The sequence below is a fragment of the Mastomys coucha genome, unplaced genomic scaffold, assembly GCF_008632895.1.
Source record: "Mastomys coucha isolate ucsf_1 unplaced genomic scaffold, UCSF_Mcou_1 pScaffold22, whole genome shotgun sequence".
NCBI lineage: Eukaryota > Metazoa > Chordata > Mammalia > Rodentia > Muridae > Mastomys > Mastomys coucha.
The window spans coordinates 237,452,706-237,469,055 of NW_022196905.1; the positions used below are offsets into that span (position 1 = coordinate 237,452,706).

The window sequence follows — 16,350 nt, forward strand, 5'->3', positions numbered from 1 at the left end:
CTCTCTCTCTCTCTCTCTCTCTCTCTCTCTCTCTTTCTCTTCTCTCTTTTAATGATTTCAGAATTATGCTTAGGTGCAATGTTCTAGGCTGGCAGATACATGAACCAATACAACAAAAAGGTCTCATTTGTCTCAATCTTAGCCCTTCTAATATGAGAAACTATTTAAAATATGAAAGGTTAATGGATACAAGGCTCAAAACAGGAAATAAAGAACAAATTTTATGTCTCCTGGTGATCTTGATACCTGGAATAAGGAAAGAGCAAACTGGTACAACCGCTCTGGAAATCAGTTTGGCGGTTCCTCCGGAAATTGGACATAGTTCTACCAGAGTACCCAGCTATACCACTACTGGGCATATACCCAAAAGATGCTCCAACATGTAATAAGGACACATGCTCCACCATGTTCACAGCAGCCTTATTTATAATAGCCAGAACCTGGAAACAACCCAGATGTCCCTCAACAGAGGAGTGGATACAGAAATCATGGTACATCTACATAATGGGATACTACTCAGATATTAAAAACAATAAATTTATGAAATTCTTAGGTAAATGGATGGATCTGGAGAATATCATCCTGAGTGATGTAACCCACTCACAAAAGAAAACACATGGTATGCACTCTCTGATAAGTGGTTATTAGCCCAGAAGTTTGGAATAAACCCAATGTCTAAATATTGTTCTTATTCTGGGCTTGTACCACAGTAAGAGCCACTATTTTAAACTCTACTAAATACAAGACAAATGAAAATATTTTATATATTCATGTTCATTTAAGAAAATACTAGTAGTGATGCATTATTTTTAAGTATACAGTTAATATGTTTGGAGTTATTTAAAATTTATATTGAGAAAAATGTATTTTCACTACTGTTGTAGACGAGCATCTACATAAGTCTGTTAAATTGATTGTTGTTTTATATCAAACAACTTTTATAATACTTATTTTTATTGTTATAATATTTTATAAATTTTAAGGAATATGATAAAAAAGATATTGTAGGAATTGAAGGGGGTCTCTGGGAGGAGCAGTGGTACAAAAGAGAAACAAGAATGTGATTTAATTCTATTCAATTAAAATATGTTTTTAAATGTTAAAAAAAAAAGGTAAGAGCCTTTCTGACGCACATCACCTACTATGACAACAGCTCATATTTCCATTATGTGAGACTCTAATAAGAACAGGAAAGCAGAATTTATCTACTTCAAAATCAAAAGTTCTGCTCCTACTTTTCTTTCAAGGATCAGATGAGATAAAGGTTGTTTTCTGCCTATTATGCTTTGGAATTTTTTAACCTATTGAAAACATCCTCATACCAAGATTTTGCTGACAGTCCTCAAGGAGCAATCTACATTACATAACGATCCTTAACATAGCTGTGTTGCACAACCTGTTGAATGAGTGGTCCTCTATCAAATTATTAATAACTTTATGTATAGGTCTGATCCTTGATGTTATGGCCAGATCCTTGTGAAAACGGGCAGTCTGACCCTGTATAATTGATAACATTTTGAGTGAATTCTGCTGTGTCCCTTTCTAAAATCGACAAACCAAACATGTGAAGAAACATTTCTGTGAGAATGCTGTTCTAGTTGGATTTTCTGTTGTTGTGATAAAATAGTGAACCATACAAAATTGGAGAGGAATGGGTTTATTGTTATTTTATAATTCCCAGATCATAATCCGACATGAAAGAAAGTCAGGGCAGAATCTCAAGGCATGAACCTGAAGTCAGAAAACATGGATGAATGCTGCTTATTGACTTTCTTGCAGGCTCATGTTTATCTACCTTTCTTTTACAGCTTAGGTCCCCCTGTCCAGGAACTCAGGTGGACCTCACAGTTGGCCTAGCCCTCTTATGTAGATCAGCAGTCAAAAAATACCCCCAAAGACAGGCCCACAAGCAATTCTTCAACTGAAGTTTCCTCTTCCTAGATGTGTCAAGATGACAACTAAAGCTAAGTATGACAAATGCCTTTAGAGGTATAAGAAGACTCTGCTTATTCCTGAAAAAAAATTTTTTTTTACTGTTTCTATAATTTTAAATCTGGGTAAAAGTTTGAGAATACTCGATGTTTTGGTGTATAGAAGATACTAATTACCCAACATTTGGTGACCCTGCATGCTACTACTCAGCATTACACTCACTGGTTTCATAAGACAGGATTTTGCTCTTCATTTGTAGTAAGAACATTCTAGATACATAAAATTCCATACCTCTATGGAGGGTATATGCCAGAGAGTGGACATATCTGTGCAATATGAGGTACCTTAGACACCCCAAGGTTCCCAATGGATTCATTCAAAATGGAGTTACAGCTGTCTTGCCTAGTCTTTTCTACCTTTCTGTTTTAGCTTTTCTAACTGATGGGAGTCTGACATGAAGTACTTTGTGGCCACTCTGGCTTGCTGACTAGTTTGATCATGTAGTCATAAACCTCATTAAGCATAAATTATTCCTAACTCTATTTCATTGTCTTTTGCTCAGAGTATCCAAGTGATCCACATCTTCTGGTCAACACTAAATGTATTTTTGTGAGTGTTCCTTTTGGATTTCAACTTATCTGGCTCTAGCCATAACTTACAAAGAAGTCCTGGACATACAAGTGAGAACTTGTACTTTAAAAGCTTAATTGAATTGGCAAGAGACTCATTCATGTGGGCAGCAATTCCAAGTGGTAGCCCAAATAATAGGAAGTTGGAGAAAGAAAAACTTTTGCTCCACTTGCTTGGATTCATGGTGTGTAGGCAAGTTTATCAACACTGTTGTCAACTAACTATTGTCAATAGAGCTCCTGTCACTCTCTTTGTATCTGAAACCATCTTCATTTAATACAGACCAGAGACCTATATAATCCTTGTAATCCTCTGGTCTTCCAATGCCAGAGAGGGCTACTAAGTGTATGGTAATGTAGTCTGAGCAGTTATACACCCTCATTCTGCACAATAGACAGCAGCTATTGGTAGATGCTTGTTCTGTTTCCTTTAAGCCAATGTAATAAGTATCACTTTAATGCATATATTCATTCTCTTTATATTAAGAACATTGACAACATTTCTATATACTGATAAAATTAGAACTGTAAATTTCTTATAGTGTTTTTTTTTCTATTTCAACATAATCTTTTCCCTTCTCTCTCATTGTCTATCATCAGTTTTTATTTTTTAAAGGAGAGAACAAATTTTAAAGAAACATAAAGAATTAGATTCCATAGAAAAACCAGCCACTTTTTTAAAAGTTTAACATACTCAAGTGTAATAATGCATGAATTTACAGAGTTATGTATAAATTTCACTCAGAAGCCACGTCTCCAAGGCCATATAAGTCTTAAATTAGATAATGTTTATAATAGCAGTCCTTGTTGCCTGAGGAAGGGTTGTATAATATTGACCCCCTAATCAATACACTTTTCAAGTACTTTCCTATTTTATGAATATAGTTTTCATTTATTCTTTATTGATGATTGAATTTTGGTCTATTTTAAATTAATTGTAACTTCTGTAGAGAAAAATGTTGTCCCCTGCTGGGCAGTGGTATTGCATGCTTTTAATCTCAGCACTTGGGAGGCAGCAGCAGTCTGATTTCTGAGTTTGAGGCCAGCCTGATCTACAGAGTGATTTTCAGGACAGCCAGGGCTATGCAGAGAAACCCTGTCTCAAAAAACCAAACCAAAACAAAACAAAACAAAAGTCCTCATCTACTCAATATTTATTTAGCAACTACTGTGCGAATTGCTTGAGTAACATTTTTCTGCAAAGAATTGGCCAAAGTAATACTAGAATTATCTTATGAAAAATACATATCAGACAATTTTATATTAGTCAAACTATAAACAATAAAGCTTAAAGGGATGTGATAAGGATCCCTATTATACTGGCTAAAAATCTAAATAATAAATGTAGTTGAGCACATTTAATTATGCAAACAGCATCTATCTATCTATTCATAAAACTTCTACTGTAGCACGGAATTTTAATTATCTATATCTCATGACAGTTTATTCTTCAGATATAAAGTATTTAAAAGACATCATCATGTTTATTATATTTATGTTTTTAAAATATCTCTCTTCTGAAATAGATCATGAGACAATTGCAAGCTGAGATTAGCCTTCATATTTTTTTTTTTACCTCAGCATACTTTAATTCAGTAGCTGTATATAGTTAATGCTCAATGGGAAATCTTGTCTTCATATCTTCATTATAGCTGAAATTATGTACAAAAATGCCCAAGTGAACAAGAGCTAAGAATCAACACACGACATTATTCAACTTAATTTTACAACCAAGATAATTCTTTCCTATAGAAGCCCTTTAAACAAAACTGTCCCCTATCACAAGTGAAGTTCAATGCATCTGGGTATAGTAATGGTTCATCCCTATAATTCTAGTTCTTGTGACTTGATGTCAAGAAGATTGGAAGTTCAAGGCCAGAATCTAAAACTTAAGGTCTTAGATCAATAAGCCTGGGCTATGTGAGACCATGTAAAACAGGGAAAGGAAGGAAGAAAAAAGAGAAGGAGTAAAGGAAGGGAGGAAGGAAAGAAGGAAGGAAGAAAGGAAGGAAGAGAGGAAGGAAGGAAGGAAGGTGGAGTATAAAAGGAAAAAGCAGATAGAGTGAAAAATAGAAGAAAGAAGAAATCTAACATTTTAATTGTGGTTATGAAAATGGAGACATGTGTGACTCTTAGTTTCTCACCAGACTTTTGACAGGGTTGTAGGGTTATAAGAAATGTCTAGATTCCATTTCTCTTTAAATAACATATTATTCTATTGTATCTCTGATTATCTAAAGGTTCAAACAAAATAAACTTTATGAAAAACTTCCTTCTTCCCTGAATAAAATCATCTAACCATAGCATCCTAATTTAATGCACTTTACACATGCTTTCCTATTTCAAAATTTATGTTTACTACTGTAGCTGTGACCTATTTATGTATAAGTGTACTTCTTTTAAATGCATATTTTGCTCTTTGAATTTATTTTAAAAAACACAATGAAAAATTTCGTTTTTAATTTGACTAATGACTGGTATAACGGCAACTCATAGAATTTTCTGAATAGTGGTAAAAATTAATGAACCAAAGAAAATATAACACAGGTAGGCTGAATGATTCTGAATGGTAAAGCGAAGACAGAAACCACAGGGTAGAAAGGAAGATACATGCAGTAGAAAGTATTTTTTATCAACAACTGCTCTTAATAACAACACTGACATCAATAAAATATAATAATGTTATGTGTGCTATAATAAAACCCCATGACTTAATACAGCCTGTCAGAATAAATTTAATCTTAGGCTCCATTAAAGCATTTAAGAATGGATGTCTTCATTTACAAAATGTATTGTTCAGTGAGGATCTTTTCTATATTGTCTTTTTTCTTTAAAGAAAAATCAATGTCTATGTGTGTATTTATTTGTTTCTTTGTTTTCTGAGGAAAGGATTTTATATGTTTCCAATTATACCTGGTAATATTAGTTGAATTTGACCTGATCCAAAATGTATCTTTATAAAAGATCAAATGCTGAGGTATCATAAAGGAATCCAGTTATAAATGTAATGATAGGGACATTGCAGTGCATTAAATGGTCCTTGTGTCACTAATAACACAAAAGCAGTATTTATACTGACAAACTGAAACCTAGAAAGTGGCTTGTCACTCAACACAGAGCTAATAAACTACTGAATCTGTACTTAAGTATGATATTGAACTAGCCTGAAGTAAGCCCTTTTTCTTCCTTTACACCAGGATGAGAAATGGTATTGGACCATCTGTTTAAAGGGAGATAGCCAACCCTGGTTTTATAATTCATTTTAATCAGCATCAATAATTGCAGGCTAGCCTTGTACCTCACAGTGTGTAGGCAAACATTATTGGTCGTGTGTGTGGAATATTTAGCCTGAACATTTCATAAACCAGTTCCTAATAAGTGTTTCCCTGAAGCAAAACATGTTAAATAGAATTTAAAATTTAAGCCACAAACCTGTTTCAGGCTCAATGGAAAAATACGGCTGTCCCTCCAAGATACTGTAAACCAACTTTGCACTGTTTCCATAAACTGGGTCGTCAGCATCAGTCGCTGTTACATTAGTGACAGACGTACCTAATTTAAAAAGAGAGAGAGAATGAGTGAGTGAAAACAGTAAGGAAGGGCTTGTTACTCTTTCCCAGGTGCTAAATGTTGTCAGGTATCATTCATGATCCCATAGGAATTAACGAACTCCCAAAATGTGGAGGCAAGCTGCTTTGTTAGAACTCCAACAGCAAATATTTTATAAGAAGCAGTACTGCCAGGCTGAAATAGTGGATTAAGATAGCATTTTTAGTCTCTATTATTTAAGATGCCTTTGTAGTTTTCATCAGAAGGATATCTATTAGACTTATGTGAGCTTAAGAAATGAGCAAAGGAACCATATCAAAGAAATATGAAACAAAAGGTTAATAATATAATACAACATGTAGCACTTGAGTTTTGCTGAAGTACAACTGAGTGTATCTTGAAAACTTGTCTGCTGTAAAAGCCAGCACATAAATATCAAAGGAATATTTTAGTCTATCACACTTAATTTCTCAGAATATAAAATAAGATAGGAACCACCAATTAATCAGCTAGCTCATGTAATTAGATGCATGGATAACAGAACAAAACCTCTTCTCACATTAATCTTCTGTGTTTTATAACAACCGCACACATGGAGTTTTCCTGAATGGCAGTATATATGCTAATGAAAAATCCCTGTACTAAAAAAGAGGAGAGTTTTGTGTAGGTACCAGATAAACAAGCTCAGCAGCTCACGTGATTACAGGAGCAGCAAGCATGTGTCCCTCTTTTGGTCTAGCACAAACAGAATGGTCATGGACAGGTTTCAAGATAGATTTCACTGAAACTAAATACTAATGAAATGTCAAGTTTGGCATAGACATGTGCATAGAAGAAATCCCAAGAAAGAATTCAAGCACAAGTAAAGACATAGAAGATTGTGGGATAGCTTTATGACTTTTGTAACTTAGAGGCCAAGGGGAGTCTGATGTGATTGGAATTACATATGAGGGCAGGCCCAGCGTTATTTTCCTCCCTCTGTTAATAGTCATTCACAGAGTAGTTACTTAACATGTTTATTAATTAAGAGGCTAAATAAAGCACATATTGGAATTTACCTGTTGATTTATTGAAAATGCTAAGATTACAGATCAGTCACAGAAAAAATATTTTAATAAAAGAATACTTGCCTTATTTTTACTACAGGGTGTCCTTCATTAACCTCTGAAGGTAAGTGATGGAAACAAGACAGAGTAGGAGTATACAAGTGGTCATGAAACCATGACAATGGCTGCAGTAGATCACATGAGGGTATAAAGCTGGGTTTGAGAGCTGGAGTGCTCATTGATAGGTGGGGCTAGATATTCATTCTGCAATTCTGAAGAAGGGGGAGATGAGATGGCCCCAGAGAATGGAACTTTGGCCTTCAGTGAGGCTGCTGGGTTTAGCTAATGGCAAATACAAACTGGTGTCAGAGGTTATCAGCCGTACATAGTCAATTGCTAACGCTCCAAGCATATAGTGGAAAAGGGTTATAATCCTGTAGATACACTGTGTATCTGAGGAGTCTATTTTCACTGTGATTGAAATAGGATTGAGTCCTTGAAAGATCTTATCAATCAAAATGTTCTTGAGATGCTTTCAATTGCAGTCACTATTCAGAAAAAAAAAATGTAATGACATTTGTCGAGCAGTTGATAGTTGTATAATAGAAATTTATCCTCACAATGATGTTTTATCAGTTTTAAAGCGTACAGATCAACAACATGTCTTGAATGTCACTTATATAAAACACTCCACTGTAAATTGGGAACAGTACATTTTGGTGGTGGGGTATGGGGGAGCAGTGAGCTTTACACACAAAGCCTGGTCCCCAGTTAAGCACAGGTTTAGAACCCTGGAGACCTGACCAGGCAGGTGACTTTTGCCTGCAAGGGATGGACTGCAGATGTTTGGCCAAGCCCCTTGGGCCCCTGGCTCTTGTCACAGCTACAGCCTCCCACAGCCTCCCCCCACCCTGCCCACAGCAGAGAAAGACATATTTGTGTGTGTATGTGTATTTGTGTGTATGTGTGTGTGTGTAACAAGAATCACTTTTCAAAGTGGAATATCTATGTTTCTGGCAGAAGTTGGACACATAGAAGACCAATAATGACAATTATTTAAACATAGTTTAACTTGAGAACAACTGGAGAAAAAAAGTTTTACATGAGGGGATGGTAGGGAGCTAGAGTGCCTAAATAATTTTAGAAGAGATGACCTGAAAAGTCTGATATCTAATACAGGGCTAGAGTTGCAAGTTAGGGTCAAATTATAGGAAGTATTTGAAGGAACGAATGCGTGTATTATATGCACCATGTCTAACTAATTGACTTTTCGGGTCCAGATCAATTCCTAATGCAGCCACTTCTGCTCTCAGTGCTGCCAGAATAACTTGGAGGCAAGGAAACTGATTAGAAAAACAGACCAGTTATGAGGTTACAGAAGGAGTCCCATTAAGACCACTGGGTCAGGATGACATAAAGTGGACACACCTATCAATTTCCTTATTTGTGTCTGTGTGCTAAGATGGTAATCTGATGATTCAGTGAGTGCATGGTATGCATGGTAGTCACAGCTTGGATGTGTTTCATCTTCAGTTGTTAATAGTGAAAATGACAGTATCAAGTAAACTGCATGTTTGTTTGTTTTAAGACAGGGTTTCGCTGTGTAGCTAGGCATTTGCACAGTGGTCAGGCCATCAGGCTCCTTTCTAGCTAGTTTCATTTGCTTCCTGTAGGAAATGGCTTATGGGAGAACTTGGTCATTTTGGCTCTTCCATCTTCATCCACCTTCCTGTGAGGACATCACATTTTTAATGCCATTAGAGACAACATGTTCTTTCTTAACCTACAGAATATTATCTCCATGTGACAGAAAATTGAATTATAATTGTTTTTGTAAAATACCACTCTATAGTATTTTGTAAGAATGCAAACATTTTTAAGGAAAATATATAGCAAATATTTTATAATGTATAAGATTAATCCATATATTAAAGAAATAAAATAGAAAAAATACTCTAAGAATAATTCAAAGGATTGACAGAAATCAGAATGAATACTAGAGTGAAACTCTGCACTGAAAAATACTGGAGAATTTTCCCTTGCTTTGGTGTCTAGTACCTATGCTTTTATAGCAAGTGATTTTTCCCAGTGTGAAGTAATACACTAACTCAAAAAGTTATTCATGTTTAATTGTCACTATGATAGTGTGATAGTGAGCCCATTCACTACTAAAATATGAGGAGGCAGATAATCAATCAAAGATCTTCTTCCAACATTGAAATCATATTCTCCATTGACTCAAATTAAGGAATATCTTTGTAGGCAAAAAAAAAAAAACAAAAAACAAATATTTTCTGAAATCTATGTGGTTGAGTTAAGCAATACAATGGGAGCTTTTGCATACAAAATGGGCTAATTTGTTCTTAAACACATGCACATGTCTTCAGGCAAGCCATCTAACTTGATACTGTCTCAGATTAAGTATATATAATATATGTACATATACATATATAATATAAATATATACATTTTGAGTATGTACATATACATCTATAAATGAATGTATATGTTTTATATATCATTATATTATATAATTTATTACATATATTACATATATTATATAACTAGTATAGTTCAGAGGGTTAAGCAAATAATATTTGTAGATAATAAAAAAATTATAACATGCTAAGCCTATGAGTAATAGCCATGCCTCTGTAGTAGTTTATTACCTTCCAAAAATGGTCCCCTAAGTCCCACACATGATGATAGGATACTGACAGTAGTTGAGTATGTTGTTAATTCTTCTCAGGCAATTCTTATGTGAAGTCATGATTCAAAGTATATGTTAAGACAGACTTTTCACAACTGAACATTGCTTATTTTGTTTCAGTGCATTAATTTCTGTTATGACTACTTCAAAGAACAAAACTCTTGTTCAGAATTGTTTCTAAAATGAAGCATATTTAATATTATTCATTTAGGGAAACAAACCATGCAGATTATTTCTCACAGGTAAGAAGGTGAGACTGTCCTTGGCAGTTTGGTTTTTTTTTTTTTTCTCCCAACCTAGTCTCCATGACTTCAGCTTCCCTGTCTATTGTCATGTGATGTCATTTCGTTGCGAGAGGCTTCCCATCACAGTACTGGTACATGAAGGAAAGACTTAGCAGCTCCATGGTTCAGCTATTCATAGGCCAAGACAATCATTTTTACTTGGCAGACCTAAAAAGTGTTATGTACAACACTGCTGAAAACATACGATGTTGTGGGGAAGGTCACAAAGACTCAAATCAGAATACAAGTTTTATTGTCTATCTCTGATTCTTTTCACATTCTGTACATTTTGCTAAATATTTGAACATTCTAACCCTTGGCTTTTTTGTCTGTATTACAAAGTTGGTAACAATTCTTACACTGCAGACATGTTCAGAAAAGTCATTATAATAATCCATGTAAACAATGGGAAATTTTTATTTATAATACATCTAGAAGTTTTCTTTCCTCGCTTAAATGTACACATGTAAAACTAAAAACAAATTGTTTTGCAATATTAAAGATATAATAAGTAGGTATATTGATAATTCTAAGCTGATCATTACACAATTGATACAGGAGTCTATGTCAGCCATAATGAAACTATAATGAAACTATATATATATGTATATGTGTGTGTATATATATATATATATACACACACACACACATATATATGAAGAAAGTGATTTCATTATTAAAGTTGGCAAAAAATACATTGGCATGTAACCTCACATTCATCAGCCCATGACCTCTGTCTAATCTATTTCACATCAGTTTCTGCTTCAGGATAAATTGCTCTTGGGTCAGAAAGTAAAAAGTGTTTAATGTAGTGAGCATAAAGCCAGGCATCAGGCAACTTGCCAATACAAGTTTTCTGATGCTACTTGAATAGAACGCACTCTCAAGATTCACTCTTATCCCAGATGAATGTGAAGATGCTCTACTGGTTTGGGAACCACAACAATGGTAAGATAAGCTTTTGCCCACATACTCATCCCAGATATGTCTCCCTGGTGTCCACCTTCCAGAAATCCAAATCCGTGGATCTTAGACACTTGGAAAGGCTAATCTGTCAGGGGTGTTATTTCTGCATAGTGATTCAATACTGTGGATGCACCTGTACCCTGCCATGGAAGTGTGGGGAGGTTTTTGTGGATGCATTTGTCAAGTGATTACCCAGAAGAAGGAAAATGGATGCTTTGAAGTTAATCTTGCAGCCGAAAAGATTTCAAGTCAAGCTGCTGTGTAGCCTTCTCTATGGAAATGCATGCAGAATGCAGCGCACGGAGGCAAATTGAAAAGTGTAAACCTTGCAGGATAATGTTTCTTCAAAGCAGCAAGTGTTGCTGTGTGATAAATAGGACCCTGAGTAATACCCGGGAAATACAACAACCAGGATTCTCTGTTTGTGTTTTCATTTGGAACAGTTTTTGTCCTTTTGTCAAGGATACAAGAGACTCATTTAGCTAGTGACTATAAATTTGACACTGTGCCATTTCTCCAAGAAAGCCCCTATTATAATCCACTGGATGCTGATCCTAATTATAATAATATAGCTGTTGTCTCTCCAGCTGTTGTCAACAAAAATGATCCCCATCACTGCAATCCAGGCTTCTAGTATCAAGTCAAGTGTGAACACACCAGTCCAAGGTGATTTCCATTTTTAACAAACCCATTTTTCTGCATTTAGATTCTTAGTTAAATGAAATGTGGCAGTATATTGTGTGGATCGTGGATCTTAATTAATCAAGAGCTTACAGTATCGTCCACATTTTCCCCCACTTGAAACTTTCCCCCTATTAGCTTTAGAACTTACATATTTTCTTCCAATCATGACAGCAAACACTACAAGCAAAATTAACCTTCAGAGATGTTACTCTGTCAGGTTAGAGGCTCTAGTTTGCCGACAAACTAAGATGAAAAAGCCTTTGGGAAAATAAGATGTTGGGCTTCAGGTAGCATAGCTCTGCTAGCTTGGCTATACTTTTTTTTTTTTTTGAGCAAGTCAGCACACCAATTCTGCACATTATTCAGAAAGAAAAATGCTGGTGCTGACACCCTGAGCAAGAAAACAAAGGTTTGGTGCAGCGTGAAAATGCACACACTGAAAAAGCTAAGGCTATTATGATGAGAGGAACACAGACCCCATTTGCAAGGAGTCATTTGCAATACATTCTTAGTGAATAAGCATTGCTATAGCCAGTGGAAAGATAAAGAAGCAGAACCATTGCAATAGCTGAAATCCAAAGAGGCGTGCACTGCTGGCCTCCTCCTATCTTCTTCGAACTTTTCATTTTAATTTCTAGCTCCCTGTTTCAAGTTCAGTAGGAACAATCCACAGGACAGAAGGCTCAGACGCATCATCTGAAAAAGCCTTACATAAACATTCACACACATTGCAAAGATCACAAGCCTAACAGGTCATAGCAGTGATGGGATTCTTCTCATTAGTTTAATAAAAATAAACCCTTGGCTCAACTTTTCTCATCCTTCTTATTAATTTCTCCAAAGTACCCTGCTCACAATAGATACATGGGCACAGAGATCTCCATGACAACATAGCTTGTTTGTTGTGGAGCAGAAATGCCATAATTTCACATGACCTGCATAACTTGTTGGCATTTAAATTAACAGTTACTACATGCTGAAGCATGATGTTCTGGATGTTTTCAACATGTCATATTCAGTCCATTACTTTGTAGTCTTGTCAAACATTTCTTTAAGGAGTTGACTGGCAAATATTTATATAGGTTTTGTATTGTTCCATTTGATTACTTCTTCTTCTTCTTTTTTTTTCTTACAGAATAACAAAGCCCTTGTGTAACTAAGGTAAAAACTGAAAAATCCAAATAGCCAACTCATACCACTATTCCTTTTCTCTAATACCATAGTCATCAACAATTATTTCTCCAGACAGACATCAAGCAAGTGCTCCGAGTGGGAAATATGCCCTAAATCCTACTGGCATCTTTCAGTTGTGCTACCTAGTTGTAGTAGACTTGCCAAATATCCAAATCTCCAAGGCTGCCTTGGGGCCTAGGGGTCTTTGCAGGTTAAGGAAGATTATACACAGAGCTGGAGAACAACATGCTTTTTTATAGATTAACCTTATATATGCAGATCTCTTTGACAGCTGAGTTCTCAAGGTAGGGAGCCAAAACACATGAACATTCAACTTCAGGCTTGAGGAATAGCAAATTAGTCTTTCTTTACTTGATAATCAAATATTTCCATTAGTCAAACCTTGGTGACATGGGTGCTGAGCTCTAATTTGGACTAATTTATTCAAACATACACAAAATCAGAATCCCAAGGGTTAGCCCCCCTCTCTTTTGTAATATTCATAAGTCTTTGAGTGTTGTCTTTCTAAGCTACCTCTTGTCTATAGTGAAAAAGATCTGTCAAATATCATGTGCTCCAAAATGACTTTAGTATATGAGTAAGTAAGTTTCTTAACTGGGATAAAATGAGGGACAGGACCAAAATGCATTATGCCATTCCATTCTTTCTGGATCCATGATTTGAGACATCAACTAAGGAAATAAATCCAGATTCCAATATATATTTTCTTTTCTGGAGCACATAGATAGACATAAGCAATAATGTAAGAAAGAAATAGCCAAGCCACTTAACATTGTATTAAAAATGAGCCAGAAACTTCCATACATGATTAAAACTCCTTAGAAAATGTAGTTGAGTATATGGGGAAGTTTTGCTCACCCATACATCATTCAGGAATATATCTGTAATGTGCATTGAGTGAGAGCACTGGAAAGGATCATGTAGAAATGTGTTATTGTAAAAATCTCACCCATGTTTACTATGCATAGGGAGAAAGCACCTTCTGCAACACTTTCAGACAATGCTTGCTATCCTGGTGGCCTAGGCAGCACATTTGGAAACAGATAATGAGGGCAACTGGAGGCCTGGTCGTGAAAACTAATAAGCTGCCTGGTTTACAGTAACATGTGCATAAATAAACTCTTTCTGAATTCGGATGACTTCCACAACAGTACAAAAACAAGAAAAAGTGTATTTTTATTCCATATGCAGCTTATTTCTAGCAATAGAGTTTTCTCCTAATCAGTTTCCCAAGAAATAGTACCCTATAAATACCAGCAAACTAAGCCAACATTATGTATGCTTTACGTCAGGTATATCTGTCCTGACCTTGCAAAATTATGTTACTCATGGCATTGAGATGTACCATTTAGATGAGATGGGAAGGAAGGTTTAATTATTTCTCTTTTATTATATGAAGTCATTAATTTGTTTCCACTCATGGAGTAGATTTTTGCATAGCATATACAAGATGTGAGGCATTGAACAGGATGTTATGGTGCAAGAGAGGATAGGAGAGCTGGAATTTCTAGTAAAACTATGTTTGCTGATTAGAGTAACAATGCATGCAGATAATATTTTTTCAGTGTAGAAATCTATAAACGTAGATTATATACTTATTTAAAAGAATGAATATTATTCAGAATAACACTGGTTTTATAAGCATGATGACATGAGGTCAGATCGCCAGCATCCATGTGAAATTCTGGACACAATGCCACATGCTTATTCCTCAAGTGTTGAGCAGGTAGATTCAAGTAGATCCCAGGGGGTTGCTAACCCTCTAAGATCACAAAATTTTTTAGCTAGAAGTTAAGTGACAGATCATGTCTCAAAAAATAGAGTGGAAATCAATGAGGGAATTCAATGAACATGGCTTCTGTCTTCTACAATTGTGCATACAAATGTGGATGTGAAACACACAAACACACATGTAAGCATACATAGTCACATACATGAGCTCATACATAGACACATATACCAGAATGAGCCTATTCTAAATCTAAATTGATACACTCATCAAACAAGAATTTCTTTTTAATATCTTTGACTCAGTTTTCTAATATCCAATATGGGGCTGAGACATGAGATCTGGCACCGCAGATAAAGGCACCTGCTTCCAAGCACGATGTCCCGATTTTAAAGCTGGGATCCTCATGGTGGAAGAAGACAAGTGACTTTCACAAGTTGTCCTGTTATAACCACACGTGCAGTGTGACAACACAGGCATGTAGCAACACTTGACGTCATTCTTGACGTCAAACACACAAACTAACTAATATATCTATATATCTATATCTATATCTATATCTATATCTATATCTATCTATCTATCTATCTATCTATCTATCTATCTATCTATATATATATATATATATATATATATATGTTTATAAGAGAAAGGGCACCATGTTCTTGATTGTCTTACTGTGGACCTCCATAAAGGGAGGATATAGACTATGGCCAGCTACAAGGATATTCATTGTGCCACGATCTTGTGTTCTCTGCAACATGACACTTTCTGTTTGATAAAATGTAAGCTAAGGTTACTATGCATGAAGATAAAACACACCTATCCTAGTGGCTGTTTATTTCTGTTCTGTAGGAAAAAACTCCCTTCTCTAGTGAGAAGCCAGGACTTGTAGAAATGATGACAGTGCACTGTCAGCTCTCCTTTGTGAAGGGAAAGACAAAATCCTGTCAAATTTCAGACCTGCCTAAGTGAAAAGCCACTGAGCCAGTGGAGCAAGTAGGATGAAAGATCCAAACAAAGCAGTATTTCTTTGATGTCATTAGGATACTTTTGGCTTCAGAGGGACTTTTTAAAAATAATGTTTACTAAGAGAGAGAGTGTGTTATCCTGTGCATACTGCTGTCCACAATATAGCCAGAGAGTTGGTAAGTAAGTTTATCCCCTACTTAGGATCTTCACTATCTTTTTATTGATATACTGCCATGTATCAAGCCTTTATTTCAGCAGCTTAGAAACTATCACTAGGAGAAAACTCTTGCTTTCTCTAGAGGACAAATAGTTGGAGCATGAATGTTTTAAGCAATAGCTACAAAATGCCATGGCAGAATATTGTATGTGAACCAAATATTGAAGAGTCCAGGAGGCTAAACAAAAGGAAACAAATAAATGAATGGTTCTAATATGAGGAAGTCTTGATCATAACATTAGGTAAATTTTATATTGAAAGGAAAGCATTATCCTGTCTCCAAGTTCATAGGAGTTGCAAACTAGGGGCACTCTCCTGAGTTAAGTGAACCATTTTGGAACATGTTTGGGAGAAATTAGAAAAAAAATAGGCATTTACATCTGTGTTAGTCAGGTACTGTCAGAGCCTCTCAGGAGATAGCTATATTTAGGCTGGCTT

At 35.5% G+C, this 16,350-nt stretch overlaps 1 protein-coding gene across 7 annotated transcripts in view; it reads right to left on the reverse strand.

Annotated features, from left to right (window-relative positions):
• Positions 1 to 16,350, reverse strand: part of Cdh8 (cadherin 8) — a 377,695-nt gene that overhangs the window by 180,585 nt on the left and 180,760 nt on the right. For all 7 annotated transcript variants that reach the window (XM_031341029.1, XM_031341023.1, XM_031341026.1 and 4 more), the window contains one exon: positions 5,994 to 6,113. In XM_031341029.1, the coding sequence (XP_031196889.1) occupies positions 5,994 to 6,113 (120 nt within the window). The remainder of the gene's footprint in view (positions 1 to 5,993; positions 6,114 to 16,350) is intronic.